The following is a 19,813-nucleotide window of genomic DNA, read 5'->3' on the forward strand; positions in this document are numbered from 1 at the left end:
ACTAATAGGAATACGTTTTTATTGATAAAAAAATCATTCCTCAAAATACAGTGAGAATAAATAAATGGGTCGGAATTATCAGGAATTTAAGGAAAAAATCTTATTGGGATCCATCAAAAACTAATGTTGATTGTTAACAAACAAAATACAAACTTTTTATTTACCAAAAATGAATATCCTCCAATTTTTGTAGTATGCATGCTCGTTGAATGCAGCCCCGGTGTAAATTGAAAAACTCTGTAACTATGGGTACGTTTTGGTGTCACTACTTATTAAAATATTTTACCGTATAGGGCACGTCTATGTATAATTATGTCAATAAGAAACGAAGGCAAATAATTAATTGGTATTCTGTCATTGTAAACATTTTTTACCGTTGATTTCAGGGTTTGCGAGAAGAGCTGTCTCGGCTGAGCTCACGCGCCCGGGAGCTGGAGGCGCAGAACCGGAGCCTGGGGACGCTACTGCTGCGGCAGCTGCGTCCCCGGGCCGCGCCCTCCCCTGCCTCGCCAGACCCTGGTTAGTATCATCATCCCCCTTTCCACACCCATTGGTGCATAGGGCGCTGCATTGGTAAACCAAATTCAGAGTAGTTTCATCAACTGTTACATGAAGATAAGGTGATCAGTCTTACGCTTTAGATACCAGCCCAGGAGCAATGAGATATTGTAGTTTAAAAAACCTTTTAAAATCAATATTTTAAATCCACCCTCCCAGGAATAGAATCTAGGACCTCGAGAATGGTAGTATGCATACTAAAATACATACTACGCTAGAGATTTATCTTGTGCATAGATCAGTGATGGTGAACCTTTTTGAAAAGTGGGTCAATGTTTGTTCATAGTTGTTTTTAGTACTAGCTCGTTGGTCACTAAATACTTGGATTTTTTCAAAATAATTTAAAAAGCCTGCGTGGGTCAGTGTCTGACCCGCGAATCATAGGTTCGCCATCACTTGCATAGGTTTTCAAACTTATTTTGACCACTTTAGAATCAAAAAATTTCCAGAGCCCATAAAAACTTTTAAACTTACCATCTGTTGCGCATCTTAAAAACAGTTTATAGTTCACTCATATTTAGAAGTACTAAAATTAAAACAAAGCATTTGTCGCGGTACATGAGAAAATACCATACCGGCCGGGACCAATTTGTAAAATCGGGACGTAAGCCTAAATCTGTCTTGATTGCACTTTAACGAGTTTGTTAAGATCAGGTCATCGTCTTATGCTGCAGGTGCCAGGCAAGGACCAATGGAATATTACAACGTATACCACCTTGTAATTAAATATTTCATATCGACCCTCCCTGGAATCAAACCCAGGACCTCAAATATGAAAGGCGAGTGCGCCAACCACTACACTACGAGGAGGACGTTTCTCTACACAATTTCTTTAATCAGGATTAGAAAATAACGGGAATTTTTAAATTTCGCGGGTTTGGAGAGTCCGATTGTCATTTTTTTATTATTATTATTTTGGTATACATGCCCCTGAAGTATATTAAAATTTTCAAATTTTATCAAACATCATTAAAATCTGCAAACATCAATCGAATCACTCAAAATTAAAATCTTATGTTTTTCGTTTCAGCTCAAGAATTACAAATTGGATTGAACAATTGCTGTAGTGGTGCCGCAATATCTAGTCTAAACTCATCCGAGTTTACCTCATCTCCAGCTGATAATATACTCCTGAACAAAGTGAATTATCAAACTGGAATCTCTCCGAGAGAGAGGCTAGTCCAAAAGAATAATAGACTTTACAAAAGTAACGACGATATAAACTCTACCATTGATTCTGCCGGGAAGCAATACAGTAATGACAATAAGAGATTTTCAGCGGGGAACATTATAATTCCATCATGTGGAAATAGACTGTGTAGTGCCAACTCCATAATATCTTTTAAAGATGAACCATTAGGTGATTTAATGAGTGTGTGTGTTACTCATCATTCGTACCAACTATCGGCTGAGGACAAAAGAAGACATCAGATCTTGAGCGAGCTGTGGACTGAATTGAAGGGAATCGAAGTGACTCCGCACAGTTTACTGCAGGCTCTGAGGGCTGTGGATCCCTCCCTCTGGGCGCCCCCTGAGCGGCCACTCACCCTAAACCTCAAAGTGCCCCCTCCCACTATGCTCTCCCACTGCTTGCATCGACTATCTCAAACTCTTCCTGGTAAGTATACTGTTTCAATAAAGTTATAATTTTAATTATATTAAATAGATGATTATTGTTTCTGAATACCTGAGAATACTGTACGTACTTTTACTTATTTTAAATATTAACTAAATTTTCAAGGTTGCTTACTAAATAAGTAATAAAAAACCCAATATTTTAGTATAAACTTGCTGCATATTTTTTTCTACGTGTATGTAATTGACAAAATACATTTTTTTTTTTTTAATTTCTTGAATTTTTAAAGTTTTAAACTAAAATAAGAAATAAAAATATCCAATATTTCAGTTCTAACTTGCTGAAAAAAAAATATTTCGATATATTTATTTATGCAGGTGTAATTGACAAGTAAATACATTTAAAAAAATAGAAATTACATGAAAAGAAAACACAAATTTAAAATCTACGTAAATATTTTTAATGTCTCTTAAAACAGTGTGTTTATTAAAAGTGTAAAATCTTGAGCATTCACAACTTTTTTACACCAAATTATTTTTATTTAATTTATAATTATTTATTTCAGATAATCTACCGCACCAATCAACAGAGGAGGAAGTGACCGTTGAATCACCAGAAAGCGGAAATAGAGATGAAGGCTATTCCACAATGTCAAGTGATGTCCAAGCAGACCCATGTCGGCAAGGAGAGCCTAATAGAGAGCTGGAAGACTTGAAAGAAGCCTCTGATGAAACGGAGAATCAAGTTTTATTAAATATGAATAATTCAATCATTGTAGAAGACAAAATGGATCAAGAAATATTGTATATTCCCATAAACATTGCGTTAAGCTTTAATCCGAGAAACAGTTATCCACCAACAAAAATATAAACCCCTTCCAACATATTATGCGTAGTTTCTCGGATTCAAATTTGTGTCTCAAATTAACTACAAGTGCTACACAATGCGGTGAAAACTGTTTCACCTTTTCAAGTCCAAGTTCACCTAGCATGATTCTATTAGATGTACTTCCAATTTTACAAAGGGAAAAGAAAAACCACCCCTTGCGAAGAACTAGAGGAACAGCGAGTCTTATATCACCTCCCTCCATACCTACTGATAATTTAGAAACTATCCCGCCTAGTCGCAATTCTTGGGTCAGTAATATTGATGAACAAGTAGAAGGCTGCCAATATGATGCGGAATATGTTCAACAGTGGCTTCAGTTAGATGACACACGGTCAGCTCTACAGCAACAACATAGAGATCTGTTAGACTTGGAATATGATCAAGCGGAAATGGAAGATTGGAGTCTCAACCTTTCGTGTGAAGATCTGCAAGAAAATAATTGGAAAAGAAATTCTATTCAAAGTGATGCTTTAACTCCTGGCCAAATATCATTATCTACATTACCGAGTATTCAAGAAAATAACACTTTAGAATTAGAGGAAGATGTGAGCGAATGTTTATGGAATAATTCAAGTTATATGTTAGATACTGCGAGTGATAAATTTGCGCCTTTATCATTAGAAAATGATTCGGAAAATCCTAAAGGGGATGAAGCTCACTGGCCGTATCCACCTGTGGAAACTTCAGGACTTCCTTCCCCGGGAGGAAGCTGGTCTAGCATAGAAAACTCGGAGGACTGTTGTATTAATAATGAGTGTTTTTACAATAACGACAACTTAGTGGATAATGAGGCATCCAAAAGATCGAGTGCAGCAATGAGTGGCTATAGTGATGAACCAGAATCTTCAGCAGTTGGTACAGATTTTACAAGAGACTTTTATAGACTTGTTAAATTTGAAAGCACTAAAAGTTTAGCATCGAACTCTTCTAGAGGTCTCGGAGCTGGTGGAGGAGGTGGACAGGAACTTTCTGGCCAAATGCTGAAATTGCCCGACCTTCAGTTTACTTTAAAACAAGAAAGAGAACAAGCTCTACAAAATGTTCTAAATTTTATAGCTGAACAGCAAAAATACTGCCACAACAGAGAAGAACTTGATTCTTTACCTTCTAGACCAATATCTGAAATTCGTGAACTGCCTCCTCCTTATATTGACTGTCAAGATTTCAACTCTGATGAGAGTGTTAAACATTTAAATGAAATCAAGTATACTGAAGGTAGTTGTCGTGATTCCTTAGCGAGTGAAATAATTTATTCTGAAAATGAGTCCTGTGATATAATTTTAAGTAATGATTTTAATTCAATGTATAGTGATATGTCTCCTGATTTAACTAAAGTACCGCGAATTATAGACAACCAAAATGAAGATTTCTTTTCAGATTCGGAAGGTTTTACAAATCGAGACTTTCATGATACTGAAAATGAAATAGATGAACAGCATTTATTAAAAGTCCATCAAAAGAATGAAATCAACAAAAGTAATGACATTAATATGGCAATAAATTTGATCTCTACTTCAGAAGAAGTTGGAACTTCAAAATCGAAATCTCAAAATATTCAGTTAAATGGTGCAGTTCAATCAGTTAATGGATCAAAAGATCTTCCTTCAAGTTCACAAGGCTCTTACTTTAGCGGTACAGAGCCGAGTTCGAGTGATAAAAGCTCCCCTTTAAACGACTTTGTATCGAACAATGACACAGAATGCTCTTTATTAGAAGAAGTGTTGAATGCTTGTAAAAGAGGGAATGGACCCTTGGTAACTGTCCTCGAAGAAGAAGAAGCCGGGATGGAAAATTCTCTCACTCAAACAAGTGACTCCATGACTACTAGTGTATCAACATCAGACACTGTGGCTACGGAAATTTGTAAATCCAAGAAAAAAACACTTTCAGATAAAAGTAAAATTCCCATCCCGGCAAGTTCGGCAATTAAGAAATCTCAAATACCTATTAAAGCTAAATCTAAAATTCCAATTTGTGAATCTACAAAAAGTCTTATGAAACCAGACAGCAATGGGGAATGTTCAGTAAAGGAATGTAAAATTTCCCCTGGAAGTATTATTGTTAGTCAAGGTCCGTCCCATTCAAGAATTGTTAGCTTTCATGAAGCAGCTACATCCAAAGATGTTATTGATGAATTGAATCGGTATGTATTTTACATAATATTACTGCATTTGTTATTATTAATTCATTTTTAATATTTATTAGATGTTGACGCCTTGAATCCTTAACCAGAATATTCCACATGCACTTTTTTTTAATACGCACATTTTTTTTTCAAGTAAGATAGTATTGTCCTTTTTATATAGACAGTATTTTATAATTATTTTTCATCTACCATTATTTAACTGCAGAATGAATGAATTCTTCGGATGCACAAAAAATATAAGATTCATGTTTATTAATCAAAATTTCATTGTTATTTATTATAGAAATAAAACCATTTTTGGTTTTGTTCATTCTTTTTTAATTAAAGTGGTTTTAAATATGTTTTTGCTGTGTTTGAGAAATTTCTGTTTGAAGGGGCTTAGATACGTATTAAATATGAATTATAATTTTTCAGAATGATCCGTAAAGGGGAAGATGGAGTAGGAAACAGTGAAAATGAAGCACCAACCGGACAAACGAGCAATTTGGATAAAGCGTTATGGTGTCCGACTGGTTGGGTGCATGTTGAACGAGAAATTGACTTTAGTGATCCAAAAGTAAGAAAAACATTTTTTGTTTGTTTTACATAAATCCAATAAAATTTACGGCTACAAATAATCTTAAAGTGAAAAAATGATTTTCATATACACTAGTACTAGTGGAATTAATTCTGGACACTTTTAGAAATTCTTCAAAATTTCACATTTTTTCACCATTCTAACTATTTTTTCACTTATATTTTGTATTCTAATGCAATTGCAAAAAAATGCAATGACAACCACAGTCATTTTTATAATAATCGTTGCCATATCATTTTAATGGATCATTTATCAATAAAATAATTTAAACATAAATTTTATGGCCAAACTTTTAATACATGAAAAAAAGTTACAATTGCTGAATTTACGAATACACCGAAAGGAAGTACAAAAAAAAATAGTTTTTCATTGGATATCCTTTGTTTTTTAGAACCGATTCGAGTTGTCAAAGCATTAAGTGAACAAGTGCAATGCCTTGTTCACTTAATCTTTAGGTGTAATCATATGGAACCAGGCTTCGATCAGCTCTTTCCTGTTGCTTAGATTTTTTTTTAAAGATTTAAATCTGGATATTGCCTAGCTAAGGCAGGACAGTTCTGTGGTGGTCACCGAATCACTTTGATGTGCAACTCCTGGCTGTGTGGTATAACACTGCGTCCTGCTGAAAGACTAACACTGCTTCTTGGTACTTTTTTCATTGATGTTGCTCAATAAAAGCCAGCCCCCTAGCCACGCTGCCCCACACTGAATAAGTGCCTCATAGTAACCGGGGTACACTCAGACAAAAAATCATCTTCAAGCCGACAGTGAACAAACTTCACCCCACCACAGCTAAAGATCCTAATTTTGTTCTCGTGGCTCCAAATAACCTTCCCCTAATCTTATTCCGTCCTCTCCTTGTGTGTCAGAGCCTAATCAATGTGTTTCCATATATGTTTCTGATTCAGACGCAGCTTTTTCCTTGGGGTTCTGCTCGCAAACCATTTTTACAAATTTTGATAGACAGTTTGTGACAACAAACTTTTACACCAGGTGTTGTCTGATGATGTAGATAGTAAATCTATTTATTTTGTAGATCTCCGATAATCCTGCACTCATCTTGTTCTGCCGTTGCGGCTGATTTCATCAATCTAGTGTTCGTAACCCATATGCCGAGTTTCCTTACACCCGACTTTATTGCTACACCACTTAAAATATTCGCAATTTCCTCATAGGTGTGTATCCTTCCTCACAATAGGAAATGGTTTTTCTGCTCTTCCCAGGTGGCCAAACAACATGTTTCGAAGTATTCAGGGCCATTTTAGTTGTTTCACAATTTTCTTCACTTTCCTCACGAGTCCTCACTTGTTAAAACACAATACCTCACTAAAACAATAATGAAACCGTTTCTAAAGATTGCCAATGTCTTCCTGATTAATTATTATAACGAACCCGCATGTCCTGTGATTGATTGATTTAAATCACGCGGCTTTTCGTGTTTGGTAGGAACAAAAATGTCAACCCGAAAATTGGTTGGTTTGTTTAGCATGCAGTTTGTTATTTTTTTAAATATATATTTTCAATACAAAAAATACATTAACCGAATTGAATCTATACAATCAAAATTTTTATCGTATTGCAATTTTAGACGGTTGACTCAGAATACAGGTCCAGATGAATCTATAAACTTACCTAAACTCCAAACTCTCCAAACTCGAAGGAACATGGCTGATGCCATTTTTATGTTTAAAACTTTGAATAACATGATAGATTGCCCTAAGATTCTGTCACTTATTAATTTTAGAGTCCCAATAACGCAGACCAGAAACCAATCTCTTTTTAAAATTTCTAAATGTTCAACTAAATCTTTTCAAAATTCATTTGTAAATAGAACCTGCCATATGTGTAATCAGAAATTAAATTGTATTGATATTAATAACATATCTTTAACTTCCTTTAAAAGTGAAATTTCCAAAAATAACTCAAGTTATGATGTTGCGCCTGGAATCCGCAGCCTATATTATGCAGGTTATGAGCAGTGCAGTTCTTGCAGTTATGTGCAGTTATGTGCAGTTCTGTTTTTTACAATAACAATATTATGTGGAAGCCTCTAATTGGACTTTATGATATGTATTTATGGTATAATTGATTCTTATAAATGTATAAATGTCTGTTGGCTTTCCAATGAAATAAAATAAAATAAAATAAAAATAAAACCTTTAAAAAACAAATCATGTCAAAAGATTATGTTTAAATATTCTAGGTAACAATAAAAATATTAAGGTATGAATTTGGACTAGAATAATATTATTATATTCTAGACAAAATATCAAATAAAGCTTTATTAAAAGTGTCCAGAATTAAATCCACATTACTGTACATAGTATGTAAAACAAAATTTTCAAATTCAGGAGTTATTTAACTAATTTACTTTCAATAAATGTTAAGCTTTTTGTATGAAGATGTAGGTTTAAATAAGTCAGTATTAAAAAAAAATGTATTCACTCTGTTCCGGAGAAAGGATAAAATTCTGGCCAAATCCATTTGTTATTTTTTATGTGATTTTAGACAATTATGTGGTCCTGTATCTTTTGTAGCTCAAACCCTTTTGCTGTAATATGCCCCATTTAATATGTACAAAACTCAGGTAATTACTTAAATATATGATTAAAATAATTAAACTACTTTTTCCTAAATAGTAGTTCGAAGCCAGTTAAACACAATTAATTCAATATAAAGAAGCTTGTGTAGCTTTGAAAAACAGTCTGTAGAAAAAAAAAAGTGGTTAAAACAAAGTTACAATTAATTGCGTTGATCACATATTGCATGATCTTCAAGATTTTCATTATTTTGTTTGATTCAAAACGATGTTACATAATATAAATTTAAATTACTGAGCTTTTATGTTTTTGTGTATATTTTAGGCCCGTGCCAACTTACTGGATGTCATGTTGGCATCTAGCGACAGTTCGCCATCTCCCACCTCCTCGTGTGCTGGATCTTTCAGTAGTGACTCTGGAGATGAGAGAGCCAACTACTCCAGATTACATCGTTTACACAGATACAGGAGGCAGAAGAAAGGTATTATAACAATAATAAAATACTGGTTATAAATTATTTGTGAAGTGTGAAAGGATTAGAAGTTTTATGTTATTTGTCCCTCAATCAACCCACCAAATTTTGTTTTTTAAATCAGCTATATGGATTTGTATTGGGAGCTTTTATTTACCACAATAATTTTGTTTATTGCCTAATTATATTATCATTATAATATTTAACAAATCTTCCATTTGTAATATCATGTTATTTACTGCTCTGCGTAAATAAACTTATAGCAAATATGAATTTACAACATGTCCACTCCGATGTAATGTATTCGTTACCAATTCTTCTGCAATATATTCATCTCAGTTAAAGGACACATACAATTATTTAATCAAACATAATGTAAATAAATATATCTCTTCTTAATCTTTTGAATTTCTGTGTTAATATGCTCAATTTCAAAGACACTCCTTGTATATTTTGTGATCTCACACCCGCTTTTGCTTTTCACTCACATTTCACAATATTGCTAATCATTCACAGAAAGGAAGTTACGATTTAATAAATACCATAACAACATCTACAAATTTACAGAAGTTCTTAGGGTAAAAATAACTTAATAAAATATTACTTTACTTTTTTGGGAATATCATTATTTAATTTAAAAACAGATCCTTTATAATTTTAAACTTATTTTTGAGTACATATGATTTAAAAAGATTTACTTTGTGTACATGCATGATGCGTACTCGAAATGTGAATGTTTTGAAGAACTTTAAGACATTAGATGTATTGTATCACACAGACTCCACCAGCAGCCCCACTGGCACCTAGAAGTCATCGCTTGATGCGGAACCGGCAAGCTTCTTTACATCAATCTCAAAGAGATCCTAACACGCTTTGTGTGTCACTGGACATTGCATGTCACGTATATGTATCACCCTTTCGGGAATTCATCTCATAAGTCTCTGCTTCACGTCACCGCTACTTCTTTGTGTCGCATTTGTGCATGTCATTGGAAGTAGCATACCTTTGGCAAGATGGTAACACTAACAGCCGACTGGTGTTCCCTCCCGCAGCTGCGGCCCTGAGGGAGCGTGGCCTCGCCGTGCTGCGCTTCTCTTGCTTCCATAGACCAACTATCATCGGCAGAAATGATTTCTTTGTGAGATACGGCAAAGAAGAGCGCGAAGCCGTCGCCTGTTTCGACTTCCTGGAGGACATGTCGGCCACCATTAATTTAGTCACCTCCGTGGAGGACTCTGTCTCGGGTACTCTGGAGAACCAAATATCTCGAGACTCTGGTAAAGCCTCGCGATCCATAGACTGTAGCCGTAAGAATGGTACTGACAGTGATAATACCAGTCGAGAAACATTTAGTGATTCTTACGCAGTTAGTCTTTCTGGTTCTGAGGCCAGTCTCAGAGATACTCCGTAATCATATTTATATTATGTTAAAATATTTTTTTAAATACTGTATTTTAAATGGTAACTACTAGAGTTTTCCAGTGTTGTTTCTTTTTATTCCAGTATACGAACATGATTTATTTTTAAAATATAATTTTTGCAGTTTATCAAACCAAATGGCTTCCAAATGGTTAACACAAAACATGTTATATAGATTTGTTCTGGAAAATGAGCTTAGATTTGAAGACTGGAAAACTGATTAATTTATTGGATTGATTGATTCCTTGATATTATTTAGTAATTGGGGTCAAGGATACGTAGCTATGATGTGACAGTAGAGTTCCCGACACGGTGCCTTCCATGAAGTGAAGGATGATAATGAACTCACCGAGGTTAACTTGTCGTACACTCACCTTTGAAGGCGAAGAGTTGCCAATTTGTGATATTTGTGTAATGTTGTTTCCACTGAGAATTAAGAAGACATTTTGTTCATTTTTTACATAGTTATTTATTAGATGAAAAATATGTAAATCGCAATAATGTATGAATTGTAAGTAGTTCTTGAACCACAAATTAATTATAAGTAAGATGATATGCCCTTATCTTGTCATGAAATGTATGGGATTGTATATTTACACAAATATAATGTACATAATATTTAGAGATCACACCAAAATTTTATATTTATAATATTAATCGGTTTAAGTTATCTTTATAATATATTTTTAGACTGCCCTCGTTGAAATATTTTTGTGGGATTAAAAAATTCGCATTTCTGTTAAAATTTTACTTAATTCTATGCTCTATAGAAATGTTTGAATGACAATATAAAATTATATATTGTAAATAACAAATCACTTTTAGCACCATGCTCTTCTCCGTGTCTCGATTAAGCATATCTGAAAAAATATAACATTTTTATAAATGATTTGTTCATTTAATTTAATATACTTACAAAATAAAATATTTTTGACAAAATCTCATGCAGTAAAAACACTGTATTTATAGAAAATATATTTTAATTGATTTTTATGTTACCAACATATTATGTGGACAAATTTTATATTATCTTGTATGTATTAATTATTAACTGTTTATTTAGAAAATTCATTTTTTAGGATTCATCTGGTAACTGTGATTTTGATTTTATTACTAGCAAAATACTTATTTTATCTCTCCCGTTATCAATCTCATAATTATTTTAATTTAAATGAATTATTATCAAAAATATTTAACATGGAATGATTTACTTTTTAATATAAAACTTCTGTATAAATTTATTGATTTCATTTTCTTCAGAATAATATTGTTTTCAAATAAATGAAATATGTGTTATTATTTTTGTATGAAAAAGAATATTTATATTTATTATTTATGTAATTTTATGAATTTTAGATTCAAATCATAAAACCTCATACCCTATAATGTACTTGGTTTTGTAATAATTGTGGTATAGTTATGTATTTTTGTATAGGGCTAAAATATACTTATCAAACCTATATAGGTACTTTATAGTACAAAATATGTAGAAAGTTATTTACTCTCTTTCTCCATTTATTATATAATTATGCCTAATATTAACAATAATTATTCCATAATGTATGAAATAAAAAGTATTCTGTTCCTGATAGTGTGTTTTATTTTTAATATTTTGAAAGGGAAACGAATATTAATCTGACAAGTGCACCCAGCAACCATTTCATATTTAGTGAGAAATCATTATGCTGCTAATTTTAATGAACTCGGTTGAGTTTAGATAGTTCAGGTAGAGTAATAAATAATGAACAATGCATACAAGTGGGCTTATGTCTTTTATGAATAATCCCTTGAATTGGGACATTAAAAAAAATGCTTAATTTCCTACCTCATTTAATGAGTTGTATTAATTACACAGAAATTTAAAAGGTTAAATGCCTCCCCTACTAAAACAGAAAAAAATACTCTTATCATTGGGTTATGAAGTTTGTAAACAAACTCCCTTCCTTTAAGATTTAAGGTATTTACTATATTTATTTGCACCTTGCTTTGTGTTAGAGGGGTGAAGGCATGTAATGGGCAATAAAAGTGTGGAATCTGTAAACACATTACCTCCAGTTTAGGTATTGTAAACATTTAACTTTACCATGGATATAGATATCGAGTATTTGTTTACCTAATGTGTACCTTTCAATTTTTCTTTTTGCAATTTATTTCTGAAAGTACCTTTAACATTTTTACCAAATTTTGCACTCTATAATCAAAAAGACTTTTCACATACCTTGAAAAATTACTACCTTAAAACGATTTGTGTATCTAGAAAGTGTTTTTCTTCTTTAGAAACAGTAAGAACTGCAGAAAAGAAAATTGGAATGTGATCAATAAAATAAAAGGTTTCTCTAAATGAAGTAATATATAAATATAAATACGTATCCAGCGAAAAAATATTAATAGAGAGTTACATGGTTTTGACACTAATGAAGAAAGTAAAACGTGGAACTGGCAGAGAAAGGATGAAAGCAGAGTGAATGGGATTAAGATAAAATCTCTCAGACTATCAATGAAATCTAAAGATAATACAAATTTGTAATAGATATAATAGAAAATATTAAGAAAGGGTCATCATCTAAGATATTATTGGATTGTGGTCCCGAGGCTAGTGTTGCGGACTCACCGATCAGAGATCCGAGGTTCTAACCCCACATTACCCCAACTTGATTCCCATTTTTAATAGCGAGTTAACAACATGTTTGAAATAGCCCCAAAATTGAAATATTTGGGTAAATCATAAGAATGCAAATATTTATTTTTTTACTATAAAAAAAAATTGTGGAAACGTTTATCTGACAATTTTGAAACATATTGTGCTCTTGGCAAAAGAATAATCAAGCAGGACGAGGATAGTCAAGACTTGACACAGTGAACCAAATCTTAAATATTGTCATGTCAAAGTAATATTATATAGAAAGGCATAAATAACTAGGTGTATGAAAGTGGAAGAATCTACAATTTGTCTAAACCTATAAATAGCTTTTTTTTTAAATGGTAATTGCGCAGACTTTTATCCACAATGATAAGGAGAGGGGTAACTAGATTATTTTATTGGTGTAACTTACACCTAAACCAAAATAAAAATGCTTTTTACACCTAAAAAAATTTAAACACACTCAATATTAAAATAAAATTCAACCGTCAATATGAAAACACAAAAAAAGGAAAAATTTGGCAAGTAATTTTATATGAATCATGAACAAAGCAGATTCAACCCCATCAATAAATATATTTATATTTTATGTACGCCAAAAATATTTACAACAATAATTTTAAAACAGAAAATCAGGAAAACCAAATATATTTACATTAATATTTACCAAAATAACCACTTACCAGAAACCCATCTAAAGCAAACAATTCCACAACCAATCATTTATCGAAATAAATACTTATATATACATATTGCAATGGCAACCATCTGTAAAGCATGTATGAAGGCGATATTAGTTAATTCCACAGTTATCCATATAAAGCTAGTCAAGCATTTTATTATTCTTTCTGATGCAATGAAATGTTGTTATTAATGATTGGCCTTTGTCCTTTTTATATGTAGTCGTAAACATGATTTGATTACTAAGCACCTAAAAAAAACCATAACCAATAAACTTGAGGCTATTATTTAAATGTTGGTATATACACAGATACAAGCAAAGCGTCAAAAAGAATAAGCAAAAAATACATACATAAATAATTGAGTACCTTTTTTTAAATGTGGCAATGAAATTACAGACACTATTTGATTCTTTGCTCGGAATACACGAAATTCATTTCTACCGAGAAATCTTTTTACCATATCTTATCTTTCAGATAAAGCTTCTCTTAGAAGTATAATGTGTATTTGTAGATATAAGAATTAAATGGTTTCAGAAATCTCTGGTTGGCAGATTACATATTATGTTTAATTCATATAAACATTATGACACTGTTTTTTGTCTATGAACAGTAATTTCTTCTTATTTCCACACCATCTATGGAGTTCGTATTTCCTGTTAGGTAATATTTTTTGTTTATCTTTACGTTTCTATTGATTAAACATTTTTTCAACATTTTTTCAACCTTTTTTCAAGTTTCTGATCAAAACTCGATCAGCTGTTCGGTTTATTAGAAGGAAAAAATTCACTCGGTTCTTGAGAATTCAATTCATCAACACGACCCATTTTTCTATGGTGTATAAATTTGTGATAAGGAAAATCAAATGATAATATTATGCTGATAGTGAAATTTGGGAAGTAATGGATGCATTGGTCTAATCAGACAGGAAAATATTTGTCAATCAAATACAAAATCTATTTTTTCAGTTTATTTGAAAGTGCTAAGTATACATTTGTTATACATCTTTTCAATACACAAAAATACATTTTTGAACTTGATTAAGCAAAGGCACGTTACCTTATTTCTGTTTATAACTTGAGTTTCATAAAATATATTTTTAATCGACAAATATATCAATGAAACTATTAGGTAGGTACTATATTTAAAATGCAAAAGCTATCTGAAATAACACATCCAAAAATATAACTACATACTTTATATATTTTGTATATGAATCTTGTAACACAAGTATTTTATGTTTATATATTCATAATGTAATATTATAATACATATTAGCTTTTGTAGATGTCTGCAAAATAATAACTTGTAAATTTATTTTATTGAGAAATGCCACAACACATAATACATTTTTGAAAGATTAATAATATAAGGACGAAATATTGTATTTTTTATTGGCGCACTTTATATCATTAGTAGTGTTAGTAATATTCTCCGATATACTTTATATTCACAATACAACACCATACATTATTACTCGAGTTATAAAGAAACATTTAAGTGAATATGAAATACATATTTAGGTGTTAGATGAATAAAATAGTATTGGATGTGATTACATTACATAGGAATTTGCAGAATCAATAGCATAATCAAGATCTTTTCATAATGTCATTTTGCAGAATTGTAAATCATGATAATAATACAATTTCAAATTTAAATATTAAAATACACACTTGCAGATCATTGTTAAAAATTTTAATATAATTAATTGGCCACATAGATTTTTATAATGTTTTTTACTTTTAAAATTAAATAAATGTGCAATTCTCGCATAGATGAATAACATAAGAAATTAAGAGAGAGACAGAAAGGAGAAAGTTACATGGCCCCTGCCCAAAAATATTAAGATACATTGTTTGATTGGTCATAATAAATAATAACAGTACATTTAGAATAATAAAAGAATTTCCTTTGTAATCCGAAATGAAAATCGGCGAACCTCCCTGATTATGCTACGGAATGAAGAGTCAACACTAAGCCAGATCCTTAATTAATATGTAGAGTAACAACATTGTGCATGTGACACACTTTCACCAAAAGATTCACCCCGAGAATATGAAAGAGCTTCTATATTCTTTAACATTTATTCAAAGTTTAAAAAATAACAATAGACATTTGATACATCAATATAATATTTATGGTTAATAAACATATAAAAATCCCTCCAGTAGGCTTTGTACAAATGAGGTGTGGTATGTAAAGGTGAAATAAAATATTATAAAAAAAGTCCTTTGAAAAATTTAGTAGTTTGACCTTCTATCTGCATTCCTGATCGAGTTTGCGAGGCAGAGAGCAAAGATGGCACCGATGACCTGAAATCAGAAATAAGATTGTTTTTACTATCGCGATAAGTATTTACATGCACTATCTTTACACTTTTAAAAGTATGTTCGGTAGCCCCCTTGGTGCAAAAAAGTGAAGGACACGCACACTTCACAGCAAAATCAAAATATTTGTATTTTCTCAAGCCTTGGTGTTTTGTACTGTAATTCATCACTGTGATTTGATTTTATAACTTGTTTGGCAAAACACAAAAAAACTATGGGAATTTATTGGTATGATCCTGAAATCCATAATTGATTTAGTGATGGCAACCAATCTCCATAATCGAAACTTATATTAACATATGCAATAATTACCACATACTATCACATATTAAAACTATGTGAAACAAACTCCCCTCCCTTAACACTAGCGGTCTGCTCACTTAGAAAGGTAGTAACATGTTAAATAATATGTGAAATTATGTATCGTTAATAGGGTATTTTCACAAGTCGGGAATAACGTTAAAAATATAATACACATATATTTAGAATGGATTTTTGTGATTCTAATGATATAATATCAATATATTCAAAATGAGTTTTTATTTATAATTCTGGGGTTTAAAAATGAGCATATACAAAACGGCTCTCAGTTGACATCACGCGTTACGATCGGCGATTGGGCTTCTAATAAACATCGCAAACAAGTTTGGCGCCAAAACGTCATACGTGTCGTTTGTCCCTTGGGGCGCATAACATCCTTTTTTCGGGTAGTTCAAAATATGCATATTTTAAACCTTTGTAGAAAATTTATCAGAGACGTCTGAGTCTAAGTGAGACGTCACAAAAAAAAACTTATACATGGTAATTTTTTAATTATTTAAAAATAAAAAGAATAAAAAAAAGTGAAAAGACCCTATTGAGGATCTTTTTTTTAAAACTTGATATTCGCCCCACATGGAGTTTTTTTTTGTATTGAGATGTATTATTAACTTAAAAAACTCACTTAAACACGCTTAAAACCAGCTTAAAACATATCAAAGTCTTACACGATAAAATATTGTCTTTTAAAAAAAATATATTTTACCGTGCATATTTTTTATTTTTTCATTATAATAATTTTTTGTTTTTTTTACAATATAGATAAAGGGTAAAACAGAGTATTAAAAAAATAATAATAATTACATAGCAATGAAATACATATTCACAGTAAGAATAGTAAACAAAAGACTAATTTTTAATTTCAATCATTTATATTGGGTGCTAAAGAAATATCAAAGAAAATTATAAACTCACAATTATATTACCTACAGGTTTAGTTGTAAGGTGTATTGTTTAAACATCTTTTTACGCGATTTGACACAAATCACAAAAAACCCTCTTCCGAAAAATTATATTTCGTTTGAATGTTGTGTTTTGAAAAAACGGTCCTCAACTATGATTTTTTGTTTTTATTTTATAATTTATGTTTATTCAAATAAATAAAAAAATCTATGTCGTTAGTGAATGAATAGTTAGAATACAAATTGAGGGAAACTAAAGATTCTATAAAGGCTACAATTTTTTTTTAATTTGAGTCCATAGACAACAGACAAAAGTTATTAAAAAACAGAATTAACATAGAAAAAATATCGCTTAAAAAATTCAAAGAAATTACCTCAGCCACAGCTACACCGATGGCTACTCCAGCAATGGTCTTTCCGGCAGTCTTGGTGAAAGCAGTTAGGGCGGAGATGCAGCCGGTCTTGTAAGCGGAGACAGCCTGGCAGGATCCCAGCACCTGACGGACCACATCACCATCGCCTCCAGAGCAGCATGAGGCTGGTACTCCAGTAATCGGGTAGTCGAATGGACCTTGTACGCCGCAGCAATGAAGCTAAGGAAAGATTTAAAATGACTTAATATGAAAAATGTTGTTTGGGCAAATGTATTTCTTTATATTAAAATTATTACACAGATAAAACGCTTACCAAAACCATGAAAATTATGCCCTCAATGAAGAGGGTAGGTATCAATATATCCTCAAGATACACAGCAGCTTTTTTTATATAGATTCAAACACATTTTAGCAAACTACAGTAGGTAATTGAAAATGTGGAAGTTATATTTACAATTATCATAATAAAACTATGTACGTATTTTTATTATTATAATTAAAATGCAGTTCCACCAAAAAATGTTAGTAGAAAAACTCAATCTATTATATTTACAAGTTGCATATTGAACCTTTGATTAAATTGAGTCAACTAAAAAAAAAAAACAAAATTTTCAGGAGAGCCTAACAACTAATATATTTAACAGTAAGTGATTAATAATGTAAAAATCAGTATAGACGTAAATATAAAATAAAATATAAATAATAAAAACAAAATATTTTTTAAAAAAACATCCTTTTTTAAAATATGTTTTTCTTTTCTTTTCACTCTTTAAAGCAATGTCGATGTATCATATTGTCGCGTCGTTTGGCGTTCATTACCGCCAATCTACTAAATTAACTTTTTCCAGGAGACAGTAAAAACTGTTTTTAAAATCAAATCTAACGCATTATTTACGCCTGCATAACTTCCTGCTCACTTGCTGATAAACCTTTCATATAGAGGCTTAGCAGATTATTCCTTTTTTTTTTTTTAATTCGGGACGATGAAATATTGCAGTGTAAAACCACTTGAAAATTATTATTATTATTATTTTATTTATTTTTTATTTGTTTATTTTTCTATACATATATTTACACAGAATTTTAATTACAAAAACCGCCGATGATGCCGACCTTGCCAGGAATTGAAACTGGGACGTCAAGCATGGCAGGCAAAAAGGTCAAACAGTACACTACAAGGCGAACTTATCCCCACTCAATTTTCCACAACTTGTTTAGGGTTTTCGCCTAAAAGCAGCCATCGATTCGAAAACACTTAGTTCACATGCAAAACTGTATTCGTCATCTGCCTGGAAAAAGATAATGGTAGAACCATAACGTCCACTAAAAAGGAAGCTTTTTACTAATTTAAACCTTTGACTGGATAAATTCCTAAGCGAAGCAAAGAAAATCTTTGTAAATAAATTGTGACACTGATTTTCTCGGGTATTGGGTACTCTGTGCTCATTTCTCAAATTACCTGAGATTGAAGAGAGTTGAATGCTTCAATTGCTGGTTCAGAGCCGTTCTTCACTTCGTCGAATGCCTTCTTGAGAGAATCAGAGATAGCCTTCTCAATGTCTCCAATGTATACGAAAACGAGGATGGCAATCACAACCTGGATGATTATGATAATGAGCAGGAACACCGCATACTGAAAATGTAAAAACAACAAGTCAATATTGATATTGAAATTCGATTTGCTTATAATTTTGAGGAGATAAATATACATCGCTGGAGAATTAAATTTTGTTTTTATTTTTGCATCCATGAGTGCATTATTTACATGATTTTAAAATTGTTTTATTAATTACTAAGAGAAATATAAGTTCATAGATTCTGGATAAGGTCTTTGTTTTGTCAGTTCTATTACATAGCATTTGTTTAATTACAAATATGTAAATATGTAGGTTTGTAATGAATTATAAAACTATCGAAACTATAAAATGGTAAATACGAGGTAAATAATTTTTATGAACATGCATACAGTGATTTTTATTATATTGTTTTCTTTTTGATATAAGAAATATTATGCAATTCATAAATATATTAGTAGTATCAATTAAACATGACATTGAAATAATAACTGCTAAAAAGTTTGAACAATCAATGTGAAAGCAAATTACATTCACGTGGAAGAGTGCAAAATCTCCATAGGTGACTTTCTATAATTTTGTTTACCCCTAAGGAAAATATTGTGACGTTAAATTAGTTTGTAAAAATACTTAATTCAACAACTTAACTTAATTCAACAACAACTCTGCTTATGTTTAAACAGCCATATTTCTGCCGAAACAGACTTACTGAAAATTCAGTGCTTGTCTACAATGATTTAAACACACTCAAAATATTGTTCTTTTATTCAAAGTTAAATGGTAAAGTAAATGTAGGTATTTAGATCAGATACCTAGTA

General features: G+C 31.5%; 2 protein-coding genes across 2 annotated transcripts in view; one reads left to right on the plus strand and one right to left on the minus strand.

Moving 5' to 3' along the window:
• The window catches only part of LOC148274129 (uncharacterized), a 28,346-nt gene extending 12,540 nt beyond the window's left edge, over window positions 1–15,806 (plus strand). The window contains 7 exon segments of the mRNA XM_088237584.1: window positions 387–519; window positions 1,589–2,176; window positions 2,700–2,990; window positions 2,993–5,165; window positions 5,583–5,724; window positions 8,610–8,766; window positions 9,810–15,806. Coding sequence (XP_088093710.1) covers window positions 387–519; window positions 1,589–2,176; window positions 2,700–2,990; window positions 2,993–5,165; window positions 5,583–5,724; window positions 8,610–8,766; window positions 9,810–10,168 — 3,843 coding nt within the window. The 3' untranslated portion in view covers window positions 10,169–15,806.
• LOC148274130 (tetraspanin-6-like) lies at window positions 10,621–19,054 on the minus strand (the record flags this gene model as incomplete). Its single annotated transcript, XM_088237585.1, has 4 exons — window positions 10,621–11,036; window positions 15,754–15,812; window positions 17,422–17,640; window positions 18,881–19,054. Coding segments are annotated over 4 exons (462 nt in total), but the record flags the coding sequence as incomplete, so codon positions are not given.
• Window positions 19,055–19,813: the final 759 nt, after the last annotated feature.

This window comes from Micrasema longulum, unplaced genomic scaffold (assembly GCF_059751315.1).
Source record: "Micrasema longulum isolate JH-2025_06_02 unplaced genomic scaffold, ASM5975131v1 h1tg001746l, whole genome shotgun sequence".
Taxonomy (NCBI): Eukaryota; Metazoa; Arthropoda; class Insecta; order Trichoptera; family Brachycentridae; genus Micrasema; species Micrasema longulum.